This window comes from Toxoplasma gondii, chromosome X (genome assembly GCF_000006565.2).
Source record: "Toxoplasma gondii ME49 chromosome X, whole genome shotgun sequence".
Lineage (NCBI taxonomy): Eukaryota > Apicomplexa > Conoidasida > Eucoccidiorida > Sarcocystidae > Toxoplasma > Toxoplasma gondii.
This window is the reverse complement of record NC_031478.1, coordinates 5,351,584-5,374,223: the sequence shown is the minus strand read 5'-3', so window position 1 is coordinate 5,374,223 and position 22,640 is coordinate 5,351,584. Positions and strand designations below refer to the sequence as shown.

The following is a 22,640-nucleotide window of genomic DNA, read 5'->3' as shown; positions in this document are numbered from 1 at the left end:
CTGCAGCATGTTTCGTGTCTTGGAGAAACGGTCTCCGGTGTCAGTGCATGCGTCTGTTCGGCTGCCCGAACGCAGTTGTGGAGTTTCCGAGCCTCGAAAGGAAAGAAAAAACTGCTGAATCTCGACACCTCTCCGAGGAGCCCGGCAGAGTTCTTGGAGGCGCTTTTTGACAAGCTGTCCCGAAAAGCAGGCGAGAAACAGACGCTGGTTCCCTGTACACTCGCACTCACCAGCTAAAAACATCTGCTGTTCTCGCATTCCATCTGTCGCCTCCCAAAACGGTGACTTCCACACAACGAGACTGAGACGCCGAACCATGTTCGCAGTCACGAAAAAAACCTCTCGTCGAAAAGGACACTGTCTTTTTCTGCGCCTCGGATTCGCAAAGCAACGACCCCCGCCTAGGCCGCCTGCTCGGCTGTCTGTTCACCTGAATCGTGAGTGAGTTGCGCAGACAATCCACGTGGGCAGGTGTACGTACACTGCTGTTTGGAGTGCGCGGGAAATTTCAAGACCGATTTCCGTGTACTCGATCGTTCTTCCAGAGCGTGACTCTCCACTTCAACAACCTGCGACACAGAAGCGTTGTTGAGGACGATCCACGACGGTGCCTCTCCCTCGAAGGCAGTTCGTCGCTGACGTTCTGTCGACCTCTCCTCACGTTCTCAACTACAGAACGCCCTCGAGATCTTCGTCTTCTTCTTCTTCAATCGCCGCCGGAGCCGCGGAAACATTCGGCTGCTGCGGAACTCTCCCTTCGTCTCTGCCCTTCTCGCCGATCCCAGGTGTCCATACACCCGAGGCGATCCCCGCGTCGCGCCCTCCGCGGCTCTCCGCTGCTCGCGCAGCAGTCTCCTGGAGACCCCCAGGCGCCAGCACCACCCCTTGCTCCTCCGTCTTCTTCTCTCTGGAGTCGCCGGCCGGACTCTGGAGACCAGGTGGACGTACACCGGCAGAGACTGACGACGGCACTGCAGAAGAGAGTGGAGACGACGTGACTGCAGACACCTGACCTAGATCAGCCGGTGCGGCCGGCGGATTTCCAACGGCCTCCCCGGCGAGCGAAGACAAAGGAGCAGCGCTGGGGGACGATGCAGCAGAAGCAGGGAAGGCCGGGCGGATGATCTGCTTAGAGGAAACAGTCTGCTTTCTTTCGTCTGGCTCGCGGAGACGGCGAAGAAGCTGTGTCAGAGTCTGCTCTGCGTCTCCAGAGGCAGCCACCGCGTCGACGAGAGGCTGGAGCGCAGGCAGTTGGTGCACCATCAGCGAATGGTACGCGAGTGAGGCGGCGTTGAGAAAAGCGGCACCGCAGTCTTCCGTCTCTCGACAAATGTGCAGCTCATCCGACGGGTGAAGATCTTCCAAGTCAGTCACACCGGCGCCACACCTGCCCACAGGAGGTCGCAGGAGGAAAACCAAGCGGCAATCCAGAGAAGCCATGACAGGAGCGCAGGGAGAAAAAAGGACGAGAAACTAGGACGAGAAAACAGGACGCGAGAAACAAATGCATGACCGGAGCCGAGAGGTAAAAAGCAGCAGAGGTTCAGAAAGGTACAGGGACGCAAAGAAGGGGAGGGAGAAGAAGACGTACAGACGAACGTAAAAACCACATACGGAGACGCGAGCGCGAACAATACGAGAAGAACAGAGGAAGAGGGTGGACAGTCGACGCTGGAGACAGGAAGGTTCAAAGGTTTGAGAAAAGAGAAATCGAGATGCAAGCGGCAAATGCGAGTGAAAAAAGAGAGATGGCCGACAGGGCGCAGGTGAGCCAGCTGATGAAAGAGCGAACGGAGCTTGCCCGTCTCCTCACAGCCCCTGGCACAGCGAGAGAAGAAAAAGAAAAAACAGAAAGAGAGAAGGGGACAGCGAAGCGGCGAAGAGAAGGGAGAAGGGAAAAACGAGGAAGAGAGACAAAACGCTGCCTCCAAACACTTACGTCGAGCATCTGCCTGCCGTCCGCATCTCTTCTGCGCATGAGCCACAAGACAAGTGGCGACAAGGCACCTGCAGAAGAAGAGACAAGGAAGCGGAGATGCCATGCAGAGAGGAAAAACGGAGAGTCTACTCGCTTACGAGAAAGCGAAAAAGTCGCTTGCGTCTCATGAAGCTGCAGAGAAAAAGAGGAGCCTGCAACGCGGCGGAGCCTCCACATCGTGGAACGCAGGTAGGAGACACGAAGCAAGAGGAAACAGCGACCTCGAACAGGCGACACAACGTGAGATACGTGGAACTCGATTGCGAAGTTGAGAACTTAAGAAGCTTCTTTCGACTTCACTGCGTCTGTGCGATGGCAAACGAGAGAGACAAAGTGCACAGCTAGTCGCATATATACATGTATATACCTATACCTATATATATATACATATACATACATATACATACATATACATACATATATATATATATATATACACAGGTATTATACATATGTGTATATGTATGTATAGTGTAAGAGTGAAAACAAGTGACATGTTTTATGCACCCACGGATACATATCAGTTGGAGCAGAGTGTCCAACGTAAAACTACTTGACTGAGTTCAGAGGACAAAGGGAACGAAAAGGAAAGACTGCCGACTGTGGCGGAGAAGGGAGAAAGCGCCCGAGGCGCTCCAGGAAACACGCCGGAGAGGACGAGAGCAAAGAGAGGTGAGGGAGACGATCCGGCAGTGCAGACAGAGGAGACAGAGGGGAACAGAAACGAGGGAAAACGCGAGGAGAAAGAGACGAGAACTGAGACAGAGAACTCGACGAGGCATGCACAAGAGCAGAGAGAGAAACGCACAACTCGAATACGCAGGACAGAGCGAAAAAAGAAGGTGCCGATTTATTAGTGACGGGTGGCAAGGAAAGAGAAGAACAAGATAAAGCACAGGGGAGCAAAAGCTCGAGGAGAGAACGAGAAGTGAAGAAGAAAGAGAAGAGAACAAGGTCCAGAGATAGAAGAGAGCATCGCGAGACGTACAGTGCGACATCTCTGGACGGAAGGTCGGGTGCAGACTGGACAGAAGAGATTTGCATGTTTCTCTGGAGGGAGAGACGAGACTCGGACGTCCTGTTGAATTTGCAGACGCAGGCCTGGTCCCGGCAGGAAGGACGAAGGCGAAGGGAAGGCACCGAACTGCGACGACTGAGAGAGGAACGCCGAGTGGATCGGAGGCGGCGGAGGCGAAGCGTTAGAAAAAGAAGAGAAGGAAGGCGCTGCTCCTCGCCGAGCCGCGGGGGCAACATGCTGAGTTTCAGATGTGCCGGGGACGTTCTGGAAAGGATGGTTTCGAACGCCGGAAGCAGGGAAACCGGAAGAAGAAAACGAAGAACTGCGAGTCTGCAACATGGTTAAGGAGAAGGACTGAGTCACGGACTTTGCCGAGGCAGTGTGGAGAAGGAGCCCCCAGCTTTCTGTCTCTAACCACACAGCAGTCGTCGGACGGAGATACGGAAGCACAGGAGAGAACAAGAAATGCGCAGGAAACGGAGGAGGAGGAGAAGAGGGAGAGAGGAGAAGCAGGACGAAAATCTCAGACAGACAGAGAGAGAGAGCAAAAAGCAGACGAAGAAGAAGCGATTTCTTAATCTAGAGACCTCGATGAAGTTCAAGGAGATTTCTCCTTTTACAAATCGACAGCACCGCGGTGAAGATCACCGCGTCTCTGAGAACAAGAGAGGCGGCAAGCAGACACAGTCAGATGCAGAGGACGACGAGGAAAGAGAGGGAAACGCCGAAATGTAGGGAGTGCGTCTGCAAGTTGGTTCTTCTTCTCTCTTCTTCAGTTTCACAGGAGACGAGAAACATGCGAGAGGAAGGGAGAAGAAGGAAACGAAGAAGAGGAAGAAGCAGAGACTAGAAGAAGCGAGGAGAAGCTTGGGAAGAGGAAAAGTCCATTCGCCTCTCTCTGAAGTCTTCGTTTGGCCTAGATACACCTCTGAAAGGCAAAGAAAACAGAAAAAGCATGCGAGACAGAAAGGAGAAGCAGCCGACAGAGGAGACAGTCTGTTCGATGTGCGTTTCTGAATTCTTCTTCGCGAACGCGAGGGAGAAAGAGCAGAGGAGACAAAAAGGCGAAAAGAAAAAGAAAGGAGAGACGAAAGAGCGAGAGGAAAACAAATGAGGGGAAAACACAGGAAGAAACGGAGAAGGAGATGGCAGGAGGAGAGAAACCGGAAGAAGCGCGGATCGCAGGGAAGAGAAAAGGAAGAAGAGAGAAAAGTACTTCTCCCCTCGGTGAATTTAACGCAATCTGGATTGAAAAGAGAGGGTAAAAAAATGCTCTTTTGGTACAACACAATAGCGAAGAGAAAACAGTTTCGTCACGGCAACCTTCTGCTGCATGCAAAAAGAGGGGGAAGAAGCCGCGCGAAAAGACAGCTGTTGATCGTTGTCGATTTCTTGTGGTGATGGAACCTTTTGACGCATTGGCCTTCCCCCTCGCCAGCATCTTGTCTCCGCCGAACATGCCTTAGAGTTAACCAATATCTTGTTCGTTATGAGATAAACAAACTGTATACACGCATTAAAAGATGCATTTGTAGATGTGTAGGTCGAGCTATGTGGATAGGACTTCGAATTGGTGCATGTCCCCAGAAACGCATGCGACAGGGGCCTCCACGGAAAGGTATGAATGTGCAGATACACCACAGCGCATGCGCCTCTCCTACATATTTACTTACATCTTTACTTACATATTTATATTTATATTTACATTTATATATATATGTACATTTATGTATATTTATGTATATATATGTATATTTATGTATATTTATGTATTCTCGTACGTCTTCTAGGTGTCTGTTTGACCGTGGAGCGCCTGTCTCCATCCGCGTCCCTCCACTTTTTGGTCTGGCCGTGGAGCGTCGAGTTCACGGCTGCGTTTCAGATTTTTGCGACAAGAGAAAACACAGAAAGTCGCAGAAATGCGACACAAAGCACGAGAAAATCGCAAATCATCTCCACCGACGTACAGCTAACATTCACACACGAAACTATACAGTACATGTTTCTACGCACCGATAAAATATATGATTATACGCGCTGATACAGTACATGTTTATCCGCACTGATAAAGTACATGTTTATACGCACCGATACAGTACATGTTTATACGCGCCGATACAGTACATAAAGTACATGTTTATACGCGCCGATACAGTACATAAAGTACATGTTTATACGCGCCGATACAGTACATAAAGTACATGTTTATACGCGCCGATACAGTACATAAAGTACATGTTTATACGCACTGCTGCGTCGAAACGTGGACGTGAGGTTTTGGCATTTCCGTCCAAACGGACGCGCCTCGATGAGCAGGCAATTGCAGCTGGTGCGTTGTGAGGTGGTGGGTGTGCATGCGGCGACAAGGGCAGAAAGTGACATGCGACCGAGCCGGAAGACAGCTGCGTGAAGACCATGTGCCTGAAACGGAGTTTGTTTCTCCTTTCTTCGTGTTTCTTTTGCATTTCCTCTCGAGGCAGAAGGGAGTCTTTGTTTCCCCCCATGGAACTCGGGGAATGGTCTCCAGTGATTTCTCCACCCGACCTTCACACACCTTCTGGATACCTGAGAATAAACCTTCCTGTTTCCTTCCATATACTTAGACGTACACACATATATTTATTTATGTATGGATTTAGATAGGAGAAGCTTTTGGCTTCCGTGCGATTGAACTACAAGGGAAGCGTGGTTTAGAGGATGATGGGGAGCCGCGCAACTCGCCTCGAAGCAGAGAATCAAGAATCCACTTGGACAGGTAAACTCCTTCAAGGTTTGCACGTACAGCGGAAGCATTCTGGGGCTCGAGCAGCTCCGTTAAACTTGGCGTTTAAAGTGATGTTCACTGATGCTGTGAGCGGTCGTTGGGAATTCTCAGAAGAAGCAGAAACTTCTGGCGAGAGGCTTCGCGAACGAAGCATTTCGTCTTTGAGACTTTTTCACAAATTCAGCTTCCTTCTTCGGCATAGGTGTGCCGACGGTCAGCTGGGGAAAACTGGGAAGTAGCAGTCGAGCTGCGCCTGCTCTGCGAAGAAAGGATTTCTCTGATCGACTTCCGCAGATGCCTACAGACCATTCTGCATACGCGAGACAGGCAATCGTCGCGCCTCTCACTTGTCCCCCCTTCTTCTGTCCACTCTTCTTTCGGCTCTCAGTCGAAGAGACAAGGAGCGTCCTCTGGGAGGAGGTTTCGCGACAGAAAGGACTAGAGAAGCAAGGAGAAAAGCTCGAAACGCGCATGCTTCCAAAGGCCCTGTACATACAGCCTAGAGAAGGGAGACATCTCCAGGTGTCCGGAAGAGGTCGCGTTTCTTCCCTGCTGAAAATGAGAAATCAATCTCTTCACTCTCACAGAAAAAAAAACATGAAAGGACTACATAAATGCATGCGACAACTTGCCGCCGAATTCGCACACACACAAACTCATGCGCATGCAGAAACTTTTCGTTATTTAATTTGCGTCTACATTTACGCACATGTGCCTGTCGACCTCGACGGCTGCATGCACTACGTAGGTGTGTGCGTTCGTCAGTTGTATGCATGCATGCATGTGTGTGCGTTCGTCAGTTGTATGCATGCATGCATGTGTGTGTAAAAAGTTTATCTGCAGGTTTATTTGTGGGTATGCATGTATTTTATTTGCGCGAATATGCATAAATATATATATATATATATATGCATATATTTATGCATATTTGCATGCATATTTGAACCTACATGTGCATGCGCGCCCGCGTTTCTGTATCTGTGAAATCAAAATTCTGCATGAACGCAGCATTGTGTGTATGGTCGTTTGAAGTGGATCGTGGATGGGTGAACTCTGCGAAGAGAGAAGAGGTGAGAACTTCTGCTTGAGTGAAGTATGGAGAAGAAACAAGTTGAGACAGGCAGAGCGAGACCTGAAAGCTCTGCCGTTCTACCGCCAGTGAAGTCTTTGAGAGAAGAGACAGTGTCCGGAGAGCGACGGAGACCAAAGAGCGAAGCGACGCGCGATGTCCTCCTGGCGACCTCGAAGTTCTTGCCTCTCCGACTATAGGCCGGAGAGACGGTACAGCGACCCCGCAGAAGCGGCGTCGACCGAATGCGTCAAAAAAAGAAGAGTTGAGGCACCGGCCAGGGGAAACAAAGGAGCAAGAAGCACGAAGAACGCAGAAACGACTGAGAGGACACAGCTCAACGAAGACTTCGCCGATGCGGCAGAGAGGAGACCCTCTGTACAAGGGAGGAAGTCCTTGGTAAAAGAGAGGAACTTTGCGCGATCTTTCACCGTTCCTACGCATCGTTCGACTGCGAGTGCGGCGATCAGGGAAGATGCGCGCGAGAGAGAAGTCAGAAAAAAGACTGCAGAGCGAACGCGTCGGAAAAGACAGCAGAGATGAGGCATGAGGAGAGTCCCGAAGCGGGAAGAAGGAAAACGAAAAAAGCACAGAAGAAAGGAGAAGTGGAAGAAGAGGCAGATTCGAGAGGAGTGAGGAAGACAGAGAAACCGAAACCGCTGCGGAGAAGAAAGCTTTTACTTTTGACTTGTTCGTCGCTTCCACCCGAAATGAACAATGAGGACAGAAATGTTGTCTTGAGACATGCGCGCGAGCGCGACGCGAATCAGATCGTTCGCCGCCGCCTCCAAAACCGCCTTTGGCACATAGCTGAACAAAACAGAAGACCAGACTGTCAGCAGGGGATCGAACTCAGTGAGGGGAACCGCACTTTGACAACTCGAGCCGCTTTTAGAGCGGGAGAGAGGCACCGGAAACGAGACACCAGTCGGCGAAGAAAGGGACGAACAGTGGCTTGGAACCGGCGCAGGTGGCGAGGAAGAGAGAAAGAGAGAAGAGAGAGGAAGGGAGAGGAAAGGAGACGAAGAGAGGCAAAGAGAGACGAAGAGAGGGGGAAACGAAGTGGAGAAGAAGAGAGGACGTGGACAAGAGAGAGAAGTGGAGAGAAGACGGAAGAGACCGAAAGAGAAACATGACCAAAGAGGAAGAGGAAAAGTGCAGAGAAGAGAGACTCGCGCGGACGGGCCGCCCCAGATTCGTTTTGTCTTACTCTTCAAAGGCCTCGGCATCTTCTGCTTCGACATCCTGTTCCGATGGTTCAGTTCGCCTCGCTTCGCGTTCGCCGTCTCTCTGCGCTTTGCTTTTTCGCTGTCTTCCACGTTCCCACCAGCTGTCGCCTTCGTCTTGACTCTCTCGCGCTTCTTCGCCTGGGTCGAACCAGCCGTCGAGGTCGCCGCCTCTCTTTGTTTTCTCGGCGCCTGTCTCTCTCGCGTTTGCAGGCGAGAGCTCCTCGCCGCGTTCGCCGCGCTTTGCGCTTCTCTGGAAGAAGTTGTCGATTCTCCTCTGAACCAGCTTCGCCGCCTCCTCGTCCGTCAGTACATCCCACAGTCCATCGCTCGCGATTACGACGAACGCGTCTCGCCCAGGAACGAGCTCTCTGCACCGTCCACAGAAGCGCATGCAGCGAACAGAAAACGAGGGAGCTGTTGTGCTGAACTCTCAGTCCGCCCCTGTCCAGGAGAGCAGACGAGAAGACAGTCGCCGCGCGAGCCACAACAGAGGAAACGAGAGGAAAAGACATTCATGTCTTGGCGAGTTTGTTTCAGGCACAAAACCGGTTTGCGACACAGACAGTACGGCGATCGACTCGATATCTTCTCCTCACCCTCAACTGGAACCTCCGTCCCCAGGCCTTTTTTCACCAGGCCTTGGATGCACACGCATCATGGCAACACAACTCGGGTGAACTTCAGGATTCCCTGTGGAAAAAGAGGCGACCTCCATCGAGCGGAGATCCACGGAAACGCGCGCGGTCTCAGGGATGCAGAAGACACAGCCCGCCCTCTTCCCGACTCTCTGCTGACACCGAGACGAGAAAGACAGGCACAGAAACATTTCAACGAACAGCGAGGCTTCTTCTTCTTCTGCCTCAAACCCAAGACTGGACGGTGCATGCAAAGCGCGCGCGGTGCTGGAACATGACATGTGGAGGCACAGACAGAAAGCGGCGCATCGAAATCCTGCAGGGACAGAGTGTTTTCTTTGGAAACTTCGTCACCTGAAAAGAGAGGAAACGCAGTTGGTTGGCCTTCGTCTCGGATCTCTCTTTTTCGCACTCTGCTCACCTGGAGGAGACGTCGGGAGTCGAGAGAACAATGTGCTCGGAATATCTTTTCAACGCAAAGTCTCCGAGACACCGCGAGACCGCAAGGGCCATATTGACCGACCCGACCATAACTCTGGAAACACACACACGCAGCCGTTTCTCTTTCTCGGAAAGAACCGCGGAAACTCGAAGAAAGCCAGACCGACAATGGGCATAGAGGGGCACCTGCGACGCTCTCGTCCACGCTGTCCCTCCCTCAGCAGAGGCGTAACGGTGTTGACTGCGTGATCCCCCCTCCTCGTCACCTCTGTGTGAGCGTGTGTTTGTTTCGCTCTCTCTCTTTTATTTCTTTTCTTTCTTTCCTTTCTCTCCTTTCTGTTCTTTCTTTTCTTTCTTTGCCTCTCTCTTCTCCACGCTGCCGATCGCGCTTCGCCTACCTCTCTCTTCCTTCTTCCATCCCTCTCTCTGACTCTGCCTTCGTCTCGCACTTTCCTCCCCTCCTCTCGCTCTCCTCGCGGCTCTCTTTCTGATTCTCTGCAGTTCCTTCTCACCGTGGACATCCGAGGTCGACGACGGTTCCTCCGTGTCTTTCGATTCGCAGGCGTTCGTCGTCTCGACTCGGTTTGTGGTCTTGCGTGAGCCGGTCCGCCTTGACTTTCGTTCTCCGCCCTCTGGCCTCCTCCGCCTCTCTCTCCGTTCCGCCGGCTTCCGACCAGCGAGGCAAGACCTTCCCCAGAACCGCGCGGGTGTCTCCCGCATGCGCGAGGAAGATTTGCACCCGGTTTCTGCGCATGCAGTCTTCGCCTCCAGGCTGCATCTCGCGCGGCGGCCGCCTGCGATTCAAGCCGCTGCGGTCTTCCACCCAGCGAATGAGGAGAACGAGAGCTGTGGCTCCGTCTGACGCGCCTCGGTTTCGTCGTTCGTACGCGCGATCGATCTGGTGGAAAACGTCTGTGAGCGAGCGCTCAATCGCCGCCTTCGAGAGCGCAGAGACGTCCAGAGACGAAGCCGCAAGCGTCTGCGCCAACATCGCATGCAGCTGAGAACGCGCGAAGTGCGCGAGCTCGCTCCCGTTGTGGCCGTCGAACACTGCGGAATCCAAATCCACAAAGCCCGAACGGGGAGCAGTGTCGCAACTCCGGCGCGAGAAAGAAGCGAACGAGGGGGAAAAAGAGAGGACGCCAGGAGCAGAAAGAAAGGAGCAGAGAGAGAGCAAGAGAGACAGGCCGCCGCCGAGACCGGGCACACAGAACCGAACGCGTTGAGAACACAGAGAGAGGCACTACGAGAGCCCCGCAACGAGAGAGAACAAGAAAGGAAGCGAGAAGCACGGGAGGAAGGAGACGAAACAGAACGAGAGACGGAACAAGGAGACGAGGAAAAACAAAAGAAAAAAAGAAGAGAACCCCAACCGCCTTACTGGCAAAGTACGCAGACGTGCCGTCGAGAAAGCAAGGCACAGTCTGCGTCGCGTCTTCCATGGCCTGCCTGCGTCCGACTGTAGCACTCGCACCGAAGGAGAGTGCAAAGCCTCTGTCGACAGCGTTCGCAGCCTTCTTCCCCGTCCGCTCTCCGCCTGCCCCCCAGACAGCTGCTTGAGAGAAGAGTTCATCCGATGTCGATGGCGAGAAGGCTGGGAAGGAAGCCAGCGCAGAGTCGTCGACTCGCGGAGAGAGACTTCCCTCGCGAGAAGGAGACCGCGAAGACGACGACGCGAGCTGTGCGCCGTGGATGTCACCAGCGCCGTCTCCCGAGGAGGAAAAGGAAGGAAACGAAGACTCTTCGACCGACGAGAACGAGGCCGCCACACTGAATGACATGCACGGAAGCAAACACAAAACCGCGAGGCCGCAGGACTTTTTGCTCTCTTGCTCCCAAGGACAGGCGCCTTAAACAAGACGGAGGAAAGTTGCGCAATCTGCCTTGCCAAAGAGGTGTACTCCTCATCGACCTGCATCTCTCGCTGTTCACTCTTCACCTCTCAAAACTATATCCTTGTACATACACATGCACATACATATGCATATGCATATCTATCAGTATATATATCTATATCTATATATATATATATATATATGTATTTATGCTTATGCATATATATATGTATATATATATATTTTAAGATTCACGGGTGTTTCCAGGGATTGGGTCTTTTTTTCCGCTGCATGCATGACGGCTACTCACCCGAGTCGCTGAGCGCGACTGTTCCGAGCCCTACTGAGAATGTGCTCGAGAAGTTTCTCAGACTCCACAGAGTCTTTCAGTTGAGCAGACCGCTCTTCCTGTTCTTGCTGCGTCTCCACAAGAAACTTCTCTTGCGTCAACTCTCCCATTGTTTTGAACGGCGACACCATGCCCTCTTCCGACAGAAACGATCGTCGCTCCTCCCTGTCTTCTCTCCGCTTCCATCCACGCTTTCGATCCTCGCTTCCCTTCTCCTCTCTTTCTTCTCCTTCTTTCTCTCTCTCCCTTTCTCTCTCTCTCTCCCTGTCTCTTTCTCTCTCTCTATCTCTCTCTCTATCTCTGTCTCTTTCTCTCTCTCTCTCCCTTTCTCTCTCTCTATCTCTGTCTCTTTCTCTATCTCTGTCTCTATCTCTATCCCTGTCCCTAAATCTCTCTCTCTCCCTTTCTTTCTCTCTCTCCCTTTCTTTCTCTCTCTCCCTTTGTCTCTCTCTATCTCGCTCTCTATCTCTATCTCTGTCTCGCTCTCTATCTCTCTCTCGCTCTCGCTCTCTGTCTCTCTCTCTGTCTCGATCTCTCTCCCTTTGCCTCTCTCGGTCTCCTGTGTCGCCTTCTCTGTTCCTCCAGGAGCCTTCGGGGCGTCTCCACTGTCGCTGACTTCCGGCGTCTTTTCTCGCCTCTCTCCGTTCCCTTCGTCTCCCTGAACGTGAGTCGCTGCTCTCCTCCGCGGAGAGGCTTCGTTCTCTCTCTGACCGTCGCCGGGTATGGACCCTTTCGTCAGTGACCTCTCTCGCCGCAGCTTCCCCCGAGCTGCGGCCTTCGTACGTCTCTTCTCGGGAGTCTCTCGAGCTTGCTCCCCGGCGGGAGGGGAGACGGCTTTCTCGAGAAGAAACTGGCGAAGCAGCTGCAAAAGGCGAGGCCGCAGAGGAGATACGCGGCGCGCTCTGCGTCGTCGGTGTGAACCTGAGTTTCGTCGAGGCCGCAGAAGAAAAGTCTTCCTCCTCAGGGTCGAAACTGAGGAGTCCAGGCCGGCGCGACATGTCTGCAAAGCGAAGCGAAATACGTCGACGTCGCTGAGTTTCCATTCGACTCTCCACTGTCTAGGAAGACACGCTACGCGCGGCTGCAGTCGGTGGGGGGTCTGTGCAGACGGCCATTCCGCGTCGAGAGGAGACCTGGAGAGAGAGAGGCTCTGCGTTCTGGACAGACGGACTCTTGTCCCCCCGCAACATGCGCTAGGAGAACGCGCCTCTCAGGAGGCAAGACGTAAAAACCGACAGCGAAGAAGTTGAGGCGGACAGGAACTGTTGCTGCGCATCTCAATCAATTTGTGGCGTATTGATACGCCTGTCGACTTGCGACGCTTCGAGAAGAGAAAGAAGGCTGCAAATCGACAAGCGACTCAAGACACAGATGCCGAGCGCGACTCTTCGCCAGACTGGACCGCTTCGTCTGGCAAGACGACTCGCCGAGACAAATATTCCCCAGAAAAAACTCCAAAGAAGAACAGTCGCCTCCTTCGAGAGATCTCTCCTTCCGAGAAGACCTCCCAGGCGTCGACCGGCTGTTTGCGGGGGCGCTGCCCGAGGCCGCCAGTTCCAGACGCCGGAAAGGCGCTGCCGAGTCTCTTCTTGCTCTCGAACGCACAGAGACAGAGCCAGAGGAAGAAGAGAAGACGCTCAGGTTTCTGGACAAAACGAGAGAAAATGAAGAGAGACTGAGAGAACCGTGCGGCAGAGAAGAGAGCGAGGCAGCTCTGCCCTCTTTCAAAGGCAAACGCGCAGGGAGCGAGAGCCGGAGACAACAGATCTTTGAACATGCATGAGTGGAAGGGGAAGACGAGCAACCTCCACAACCGTCCGCTAACAGATGCAGACGGCAAGACGCAGAGACAGCTAATGCGCTCGTAGAGAAAACAGACGACAGACGAAAAGATTTTTTTCGAACAAGGCGAGAAGACGCAGCAACACAGGTCACAAGCCTGTGAAGGAGGGAGAAGGCGAGAGGGGAAGGAAAATTTCAAAAACTGTTCTGGAACTCTGGGGAAGAAAGACACCCTAAAATAGGCGACTATCGACGCAGGAAAGAAACCGACAAATCACGAAGTGCACAGAAGTTCCGACCGCCACGGCGCGCATGCAAACCTGGACTCTTTTTTCCTGGAGAAAGCGAGAGGTGAGATCCCGAAAGTAGACGACGCCGGATGTACAGGAAGAAGAGGAAAAAGGTACAGGAGAAAAAGAAAAGAAAGAAAACGGAAGAAAAACGGCGTACACCGTGTCTCTCACCGCCCCCGGTGCACATCGCCACTACTCTCCAGTATACGGGAAGGACGCGGCCTGCGACTCTGCGGAAAAAATTCTCTTCTCTCGAGAAAAGCCTGGTCTCCGTCGTTGTAAGAGACAAAGGAAAATCAAGATACCTCCTGGAATAGGAAAGTCTCAACTCACACCCAAGTCGCTTGCGCATGCAACTCTGGAGCTACGGGCGGTTCTCTCTTCCTCGCTTCCTCGTTTTTTCCTTGTCTCTCACTTCACCTCGCTTCTCTCACTCTATCTGTCATGTCTCTCGCCTCATCCACTTTCTTTCTCTTCGTCGTCCTCCTCTCGCTTCTCTCTGTCTCGCTTCAGTCTCGTTTAACCTCGCGCTCGTCTGTCTCCACGTTCAGGCACTCGTAGTACTGAAAATATATACGGACTTGCTCGCGACTCAGGACTTCAACCAAATCTCCCTCTCCATTCATATATATACCATTCATATATATATATATATATAAGTATATAAGTATATATATGTGTGTATAAAAAAAGTTATGTTCATGACCAGGGTGTACATGAATGTGTCTACTTGTTTTGGGTTTCTTGTATCCATCGGTTTCGCATTTCGTCTGTCGATTCAGTGACTTCGAATCTGCGCAGGGACTTGGCGTTTCGCATGTGTAGTTTAGGACCGCGTATATCCACCTATATATATATATATATATGTATATATATATATATATATTTGTTGCGCATTCCTTTGCTTAGTCATGCGTACTTGCATATGTTTAAGGTTCCATATGCTGGAAACTGTCTGCTTCACGTTACCACACGAGAGCCCAGAGAGGCGGAGGCATCGGCTAATATTCAGGGAAAAAGGCGCCGTTCGCCCCAGTCAGACGCGGGATTTTTTCTGCTGCTCCTTAGAGCACGGGAGTTTCAAGAGAGAATCCTGACGAGAATTCTTTGCATGCAGAAGTCGACCTGGCCAGAGAATGGAAAAGGCGAAGACGCGTCCACCCAGAGAGGACTCGAGAAAGGCGCCGTTTGGCGTGTGCCTCCAAGAGAAGACCCGCAGACGCTGTTTTAACGAAGGCTCTCCTTTCTGACTGAATCGACCTCGTCTCTTGAGCAATACAGTCTGCCCTTCTACAAAGTGAGAAGGCCTTCCCTCTTATTACTTGCGGGAATACACCTCCCAAATCATCTCGTCGTCCTCTCTCCAGGGGGCGTGGACAAATACGCTCTTCGACCCTGTCTTCGCCATGTTCAATTGACTCGCTTTGTTCCTGTGCATCTGTCGACTCGCCTCCTGTGCTCGTCCTGAGGTCTGCATTGGCCTGTCCTGGACTGTTCTTCGCCCCGGAAAAAAGAGGAACCTCAGAACTCGAAAAACTCTCGCCAAGTCCTCTGTATCGACTCAGCGTAGAGCGTACCACCCCGCGTCGCGAGAGTTCAAAACGCAGGCTGCATCAGAAGCGTGTACTTGCCTGAACGGACATGCTGTGAAACTCTTCCCTCTGCTTCGCCCCCACAGATAGTCTCGTTTGTCGAGAAGTTGACCTACAATCCCGAAACCGATCGCGTACGCCAGCGAAGGAGAAACAGATCTCCGGCAAAAGATTCAAGCCGATGAAGAAGTAGCACATCGTCTTTCAGCAGAGATCGTAGGCATTTGCACCGTGAGAGCTTCAGGACTTGACCCAGAACAGGATGTCCTCCAATTCAACAGACAGGAGCCTCACTACCAAGAATAGTAAAGAAGTTCGCACTCTACGACAAACACGGTATAGAGTCGAAGAGCCATTGCCTCTTCTTTCTGACGAAGGAGCAGGACCGTGGAAATCTGGCTCTCTTGCGTTGAGGGTGCGTTGCTACGGACGCCTTCTTTTTGTTGCTCTCGCAGTTTCGAACATACACCCTGGAGATGCATGACCAGCTGACGCGTCTTATGCGTTCTTTCAACGACGAACTGCTTCAAGCGACAGCGGTGTGCTTCCGAAAAATGCGTCGTTTCTCTCAAGGCTTTCCCCGCTTCCGTCTGTCTCTCCCGTGATACGGGGAGACAGAGGGAAACAAGGACGCAAAGACTAGCGGGAAAAATGCTTCGACGAAATGGGTCGTCGGCAGCCAGTAGACAACAGACAGGCGCAGGCGCCAGCCTTATGGAGGAGAAGAAAAAACGAGAAAGCAGGAAGGGGGCGAAGAGCGAGAAAGCAACAGATGGAGAAGGCAAAACAAGAAGAGAGAGAGAAGGGGGAAGAAGAGAGAAGACAGAACAAGTGAAGATGGAGAAGGCAAAACAAGAAGAGAGAGAGAAGGGGGAAGAAGAGAGGAAGACAGAACAAGTGAAGATGGAGAAGGCAAAACAAGAAGAGAGAGAGAAGGGGGAAGATGAGAGGAAGACAGAACAAGTGAAGATGGAGAAGACAAAACAAGAAGAGAGAGAGAAGGGGGAAGATGAGAGGAGACGAGAGAGGACAAGAGACCGCGAAAGGAGACCGCGCTGGTAGGAAGCAGAAAGACCATGTGGAGAGAAAGAACGAAAGATCCGCCGGACGACGGCATTCGATGTGTTTTTGACTGCGCATCACAGACTGAAAACCAGGACGGAGGCGAACGACTCATCGAATTAGAGAGAGCGAAGGAAAATTACAGAGTCCGAGAAAAAGTGATCAAGAAAACAGAGGAGGAAAAACTATCAAATCTGAAGACTACAAAAAACGGGAGGAAACCTTCCTGTTTTTTTTCTGTCTTCAGTGTTCGACGAGAACGAGAACGCCAAGAGGGCCGCATGCGACATCGCGCACTGCCCCGCCACCGAAAAGCTTTGTTCTATCGATTTTCACAGGCTCTTTGTCTCGTGCTCCTTCCCGCGTCTCGGACTCAGCATGCGTTGACTCTTTTTCAGGCCTGGCGCCCGGCATGGAGGCAACAGCGGCAGACGCCGCCGCGCGGAACGAGGCGGCGAGAGAGGCGCCCCAGACGTAGAGATCGCCGGAATCTACGAAACGAGCAGTGAAAAAATGGGGAAACGAGACAGCGAACGTGAACAGAGGGAATGGGTGGCGAAAGCGAAACCGTGGAGAGGAGATAAATGGAGGAAGCAAGAGGAAGGGAGGGAGAAACGAGTACAGAAGGACGGTGCGGTCGCGCCACACATCCGAGATAACGCAGGAAAAAGGCGAAAAAGAAAAGAGACAGGAAACGACGAGAAATCCGTAGAAAAACCGCGCAGGACTGAGAGGAGGACACAGAAGGAACCCAGCGAGCAGCACACCTGTGACAGCCAGAACGCAGTCTTCGTCTTCTCGCTCCTCCCATCCTGCGGCGAGCTTCGTGACATTCCCCTTTATCGCGCTCTGTACGCACTCAGAGAAGAACGTGGAGCCAAGTCTCTTTTCGCAGGCCTCCAGCGACGGGTGTTCGCACTGTTTTCCTGGGCGCGCGCAAGTCCTGTCGCCTTGGAAGTCTACACCAGACTAGTTGGTCAGAGTCTCTGCGCTTCACGAAGAAGTTCATATCTGCATGCATCGATCTCTCTGCGTTTCCTGATCCATTGTTTCTGTCCCCCCGCCTCTCAAAGGTCTGGATCAAGTCGGTGTATCCATCTCTCTGTGAGCGTCTTTCGCTCGACATCCGCACATCACCTGGGCTCGTTGTTTCGCTGCATATCACTCTTTTCTGGAGAGATCAACGCCTTTGTCTGAATGTCTGTATCGATGTTTCGGACTGCGCCTGTGTCTTTGTCGCATTTCTGTTGACAACTGGACTTGCCTGTCTGCCTCAGTGTACCCAGTTGTGACAACGACGACCTCTTCACAGCGTGAGAGATGGAGTGATTGGTTGCACTTCGTTTCAACACAGACCTTGCTTCTGAGTTTTTCTCTGTATCGGTCTCTGCTTCTCCTCTCGTTCTCATGTTCCCTGTCTGCCGCTTGTTGCCTTCTTCTCCTGCTCCTCATGCTGCTCATGCTCGCTCCCTCACTCTTGCTGTTCTTCTCTCACTCGCTCCTTGCTTCCTCGAAGCGGACTCTTCTTTTCTCTGGACCTCACCTGCTCGAAGCGAGGGTGGAGAGTCATAGCCACAGGTTTTCTTCCCCAGCTGCCGCCCCAGGCATGCAGACTTCCGTCCTCTGCAAAGAAAGCAGAAAGAAAGAGAACGCCTTCAACGAAGAGAAGCGAGTCGAAAAAAGGAATCTCCGAGTTGCCCTCAGCAGCAACAGAGTTCCTTCCCCCCAAACAGCGAGAACTCAGAGAACGGCATTTCCAGCAGAGGAAATGCGCGGAAAAGAATTCGCTCCACAGCGAATCTCAGAAGCCTTCTCTCACCCGAGAGCGCGAAGGACTGCGTGGAACTTCCAGCCACCTGAGAGACGCGCGCGCCGCCTCGGAGCAGAGAGTGGACGAGGACAGGGTAGGGAGAAAAGCTGATGCTGGCGCCCGTCATTGCTGTCTGAATGGAGAGACAAAAACGAGAGGAGAAAGAGACAGAAGAAAGACACAGACAAAGATGAACAGACTGCCCAGATCGTATCGGACCCCATGGATCACCGGACGCGACTCCGCTTCGTCGACTTTCCTTGCGACGAAAAACGAAAGCGACAAGTTCGCAACACACCTTGAGTCACACTCACGAACAACTACAGATCTCAAGAAAACATCTCTCCCTCGGCTTCTTCCCAGTCTTTAGGGAAGCCTCTGTTCACCTCTCCCCCAACACACCTACGTGGTACTCTACCTATATATATATATATATATATATATTTATTTATTTATTTATTTATTTATATTAGCATGCATGGACACATATAGACACAAACAAACATATACATGTAAACAGGTGAACGTCCCTGAATATAAAGACGTACATACATATGAACATATCTATACGCCTATCAACATAAATATATATATATATATATATATATATTTGTGCAAGGTTCGAAGTATAGACAGGCAAATATCAGTGCTTGGGAGTGCGGGAGTACTGCGTTTCTCAAATTGGAGAAGGAGGGCGACAAGTGGGGGCTTCCGATAGCGTCTGAGAAGCTGCGTCAGGAAGTCTTACGGCCTCGACTTCTCTGCCAAGCTGTCCCTCTTCGTTTCTCCCCCATGCCCACAAACGACCGTCGTCGGTGGCGAGGAGAGAGTGCCGAGAGCCGCATGCAATGTGTCGCACTTTCGTCTGTTTTCTGCTGTGCATTTCTCCGTGGTGAAAGGAATCGGTTTCGCCGTCGTTTCCACCCTTCTGTCCTTCCCTGGTCCCCGCGACACCCGGAGACTCGCCGCTCGCGCGCGACGCAGCATCGGGACTCGGCACCAGGCCAGTCCTCCTCAGCGCCCTCTCCGCTCTGTCTCCCGGCTCGCCGCGGGCAGAGACTCCCGCAACTCTCTCTGTTCCCCCACACTCGAGAACTGCTCCGCCTTCTCTGCATCCAGTTTCGCGCCGCTGCGCTCGAAAAGAGCCTGTGGCGTCGCCGGCTCTCCCGGGCTCGGGTGTACGTACACCGCAGACGTCGCGCGGCGTCTGGCGCCTCCCAGGGAGGGGGGGATGTTCTGCGGGGCAGCTCCGCGTCGCGGCCTCGGAGTTTGGGAGGCCGCACAGGAAGGACCTGGAGGCAGGGAAGCTGGAACTGTTTCTCGCCGCTGGCTCCTCGTCGAGAGAGCGCCTTTCGCGCAGCTTCTCCCGGAAGTGCACTGGAAGCTGTCCACGCAACTGGGCCTGCATCTCTGCAGCTGTGAGACCTTGCAAGGCGCCGAGAGACTCGAGCGACGGCGAGAAAAGCTGCGAGTCCCCCGCAGAGATGCCCTGTTCCGCGCCTGCAGGCGCCGCCGCGCGTGAAGGACCCCCAGGCGTACGAACGCCGGGAGAAGAGAAGGCTGGCGAAAAGGCGGAAGTCGCGGCGAAAGATGGAGAAGAGGGGAGAAGAACCGAGTGGAAAAACTCGACTTCCTGGAAGACGGAAGAACTTCCCGTCGCGCCACGGCCAGTCACTCCAAAGTCCGAACTGCCTGCCGCGTACACGCGGTTGCTGCCTGCGGGAAGCGAGGAAACAGAGTTGAGAGAATGACCAACGAATTCGAGGAAAGAGCGAAGAGAGAAGTCAGAGGACGAGCGAGACAGGGACAACGGAGTGTCGCGCTACCTGAACGGTTCTGTGGTTTCAACGGCACAAGACAGACACCGGCATTTCGAAGAAACGAACGGAGAAAAGACGACAGGATCCGGAGAGCTGCGAGCCGCAGTCTCGTCTCTCCGGAATTCTGAACGTGACGATGCGCGTCTGCGTCGAGAGTGCAAGCGCGCGTGCGTTCTCTTCACCAGGCGCCGCGAACTGTGTGAGAATCCGAAGAAGAACGCGATGGCTTACGGGTGGTGCAGAGCGTCCAGGAAGGTCCGCAGGCGACGTCCTCGACATGTTCTCTCGCTCGAACGAACTGGGGAGAGACGACAGAAAGTGAAACAAAAAAACCGCGTAGAATGAGGAAAAGGTCCCGACACGGAACGCGTTGACAAGAACGAGGCACAAAGTGAGAGAAGAAAGCGGTGCATGGGTGTGAGGGTGTGACGAGGCCGACGGAAAAGCAAGTGGGGAAGAGTCGAAAACGAGGAGACTCCGCAGCGAGCGAAAGACAGTTCACTGCTGGCCCTATGTGAAGCGAAACTTTAGAAGAAATTCGACTGACCGAAGAAACCAAAGTTGGGCGGACGCGGCGGCGGCAGTCGCCCACTCCAAGGGGGCTGCCCTGAAAGAGGCCCGAAGGCGCTCCCCAGGTGTACATACACCCGAGGTCGGTGAGGGCGCATGCGTGCGTGGCGCCGCAGGCGACCTTCACGACCTTCCCTTTCCAGCCGCCCTCAGGTGGGTCTACTTGCATTAACTCGAAGGCGGGAGCGCTGGCGAAGGAGAAGAAAGAGGCAAGAGGCGCGAGAAGAGAAACGATGGGAGAGAAGGAAGAACCTCCGGAAGGACGGAGAGCGGAAGACGCCAGCGCCGAGCCGAGCTGGCCTTTCGCGTTGCTTCTGCCGAACGCGAAGACCTTCCCGTCGATCACGCAGGCGCCGTGTGTCCGACCCACCGACAAACTGGTGATTGGCAAGGCTGCAAAGCTCCTCGAACTTCCTCGAGAGTCGCCGTTCGACTGCTCCTCCCGCCCTTCCCCCCGCACAGGTTCTCTCTGTTCATCTTGAACCGAAGACGAGGGAGCAGAGGAAGAAGGCGAGAGGGAAGGAGAAGACGCAGGAGAGGGAGGGAGACGCAGAAGCTCTTGCGGTGTCGCAGAAGAATTTGCAGAGAGAGAAACGTACCAAAGAGACCATGACGAAGAACGAGACGAGGGGGGACGCGGTGGAGAGGAGGCAGCAGAGAGACTCGAGGAGGAGAAGCTCGAGGAAGGAGAAGCTATCGACGAAGAAGAAGAGACGACTGAGCGAGCAACGGCGCGCGAGAGAAAAGGCAAGGAGAGCTGACAGAGGGAAGAAAAGGGAGAAGAGAGAGACGGGGGACGACAGACTGAAGAAGACCGCAAAGAACAGAAAGCAGAGCCGACCAGCTGCGGGAGAGCAAAGGTCAGCGTTGGGTCGGGCAGAAAGCGCGTTCCCTGCGAACGAAGGAAGGGAGGCTGCGAGGGAGAGAAAGCATGAGTGAAGACACAAGACGATGACGAAGCAGGCAGGTGCTGGGCCGCAGTTCTCGCCGCGGAAGAAATCGAGCGTGTAGAAGTCGATCCTTGAAACCGGAAACGCGAGACATGAAAGCCGACCCGGCACTCGGAATGAGACGCAGAAGGCAAGAGGCGTTCCGAGTGAAAACCTCGAGACTTCAGAGAAGGTGGATACAGTCGAGAATATTCGCAAGAACAGAGAAGTGGAGAGAGAGCGGGAGAGGCGGCCGCGGAGTCTAAAAATTGTGTCGATTGCTGTCTCCTTTCCGCGAGGTGCGACCTCAGTCCTCCAGAAGAAAGGAGAGGACGAGACAAAGAAAAACTCCACATTGCTGTTTGTTTCTCGAATTGCAACTCGCTGTGAGCAACGCGGCCGTCAGGAGTGCTTCGCCAGCTCTGCCAGAGCGCAGGCTCCGGCTGTACGTACACCGGAGACCAAGTGGCAGCCGCCGCCTCCGCCTTCAGTGATGCACAGGAGGAAAGAAAGGGAAGCAGAAAAACTCCTTTGTCTGTCTCTGCTTTTTTTCTTTTCTGTCGGCTGTGGCTCGCGACTTTGCGGGTGTCTGTGGAGGCGCATGCAGTGGCGAAGAGTGAAAAGACCTGCCAGGTCTTCCCCTGGCATTCTGTGCGACCTGGGCCTTTGGTCACTACCAGAGTCTCCAGGAACCTTGAAAACGAGGGGAGGAGATTTGGTACACACATGCGAAGAAGGCAGCGGCCACTGAGACAACCCTGTGGACGCGAGAGAGGCGTTTAGGTTTTACGCTAAGGGGAAACTTGGTGAGGAAAACGGGGAAACTTGGTGAGGAAAACGGGGAAGCAGAGATCGAGAGTTAAGGGCGTCAAGTGGAAGAGAAGCGGCTTCGTTTCAAGCGAGGCCTTCAGGGGAGCAAGAACCTTCAATTTGTGCTGGAGACACACACCCGAAGTTTTCCAACGGGACGCGTGCATGCGCGAGCGCCTCCAAAGAGCGCCGACGGGCACCAAGACTTCTCTGTCTGTCTTCCTTGAAAAAAACCGCTTCCGCGTCTCCGCTAGGTCTTTGACAAATTCGGGTTTCGTGGTTTAGCGAGCTTCTTTCAGGCACAAGTGTGTCGGCAAAGATCAGAACAGGTTTAGAGAAAGGTGCAAATCGCAATTCGGATCTACTTTCTTGATCGCGTTCCGTCCTCGTCCCTCTCTCTCGCGATGCGCAAAGACATTTTCACATGCAGATTGACGCACATCGATTCGAATAGACAGAGGCATGCACAGAGGCATACACCTAAATTTGCGCCCACACCCGCAGGCAACTGCAATCGGTGAATCGATGAATAAACGAATGTACAAATACATCTCTATAAACACACGGAGATTACACAGGCATGTAGGTAGCTAGATATACACATGTGAACATGTGCTAACATATATATACATACATATATGTATATATATATAT

The 22,640-nt window shown here is 53.0% G+C and overlaps 3 protein-coding genes across 3 annotated transcripts; all 3 read right to left on the bottom strand.

Moving 5' to 3' along the window:
• Window positions 1-112: 112 nt before the first annotated feature.
• On the bottom strand, window positions 113-4,223 carry TGME49_236270 (hypothetical protein). Its single transcript, XM_018780460.1, has 3 exons — window positions 2,967-4,223; window positions 1,940-2,007; window positions 113-1,387 (listed from the first exon to the last, which is right to left on the bottom strand). The coding sequence occupies exons 1-3, from the start codon at window positions 3,333-3,335 to the stop codon at window positions 670-672; spliced, it is 1,155 nt and encodes a 384-aa protein (XP_018635795.1). The 5' UTR covers window positions 3,336-4,223; the 3' UTR covers window positions 113-669.
• Window positions 4,224-6,856: 2,633 nt separating this feature from the next.
• TGME49_236260 (protein phosphatase 2C domain-containing protein) lies at window positions 6,857-13,978 on the bottom strand. Its single transcript, XM_002368968.2, has 6 exons — window positions 11,280-13,978; window positions 10,516-10,904; window positions 9,647-10,184; window positions 9,115-9,228; window positions 8,040-8,426; window positions 6,857-7,639 (listed from the first exon to the last, which is right to left on the bottom strand). The coding sequence occupies exons 1-6, from the start codon at window positions 12,359-12,361 to the stop codon at window positions 7,507-7,509; spliced, it is 2,643 nt and encodes an 880-aa protein (XP_002369009.2). The 5' UTR covers window positions 12,362-13,978; the 3' UTR covers window positions 6,857-7,506.
• A 529-nt stretch (window positions 13,979-14,507) lies between these two features.
• On the bottom strand, window positions 14,508-22,567 carry TGME49_236250 (regulator of chromosome condensation (RCC1) repeat-containing protein). Its single transcript, XM_002368967.2, has 7 exons — window positions 20,225-22,567; window positions 19,909-19,975; window positions 18,606-19,573; window positions 17,867-17,990; window positions 17,591-17,670; window positions 16,815-16,896; window positions 14,508-16,538 (listed from the first exon to the last, which is right to left on the bottom strand). Exons 1-7 carry the CDS (start codon window positions 21,902-21,904, stop codon window positions 16,291-16,293), a joined length of 3,249 nt encoding a protein of 1,082 aa, XP_002369008.1. The 5' UTR covers window positions 21,905-22,567; the 3' UTR covers window positions 14,508-16,290.
• Between the last annotated feature and the right edge of the window lie 73 nt (window positions 22,568-22,640).

Excerpts from the sequence above, each read along its gene's own strand:
- TGME49_236270 (XM_018780460.1), bottom strand. The coding sequence starts at position 3,335 with ATGTTGCAGACTCGCAGTTCTTCGTTTTCTTCTTCCGGTTTCCCTGCT. Across the intron at positions 2,008-2,966 it reads CCGTCCAGAGATGTCGCACT|GTGCCTTGTCGCCACTTGTC; the intron begins GTACGTCTCGCG and ends CTTCTTCTGCAG. Across the intron at positions 1,388-1,939 it reads ACGGCAGGCAGATGCTCGAC|GTGTGGCGCCGGTGTGACTG; the intron begins GTAAGTGTTTGG and ends TCCTGTGGGCAG.
- TGME49_236260 (XM_002368968.2), bottom strand. The coding sequence starts at position 12,361 with ATGGAAACTCAGCGACGTCGACGTATTTCGCTTCGCTTTGCAGACATG. Across the intron at positions 10,905-11,279 it reads AGTCGCGCTCAGCGACTCGG|TGTGGCGGCCTCGTTCTCGT; the intron begins GTGAGTAGCCGT and ends CATGTCATTCAG. Across the intron at positions 7,640-8,039 it reads GATGCCGAGGCCTTTGAAGA|CTATGTGCCAAAGGCGGTTT; the intron begins GTAAGACAAAAC and ends TGTTTTGTTCAG.
- TGME49_236250 (XM_002368967.2), bottom strand. The coding sequence starts at position 21,904 with ATGTGTGTACCAAATCTCCTCCCCTCGTTTTCAAGGTTCCTGGAGACT. Across the intron at positions 19,976-20,224 it reads GCCCAACTTTGGTTTCTTCG|TTCGTTCGAGCGAGAGAACA; the intron begins GTCAGTCGAATT and ends GTCTCTCCCCAG. Across the intron at positions 16,897-17,590 it reads TCCACCCTCGCTTCGAGCAG|AGCGCGATAAAGGGGAATGT; the intron begins GTGAGGTCCAGA and ends GAGTGCGTACAG.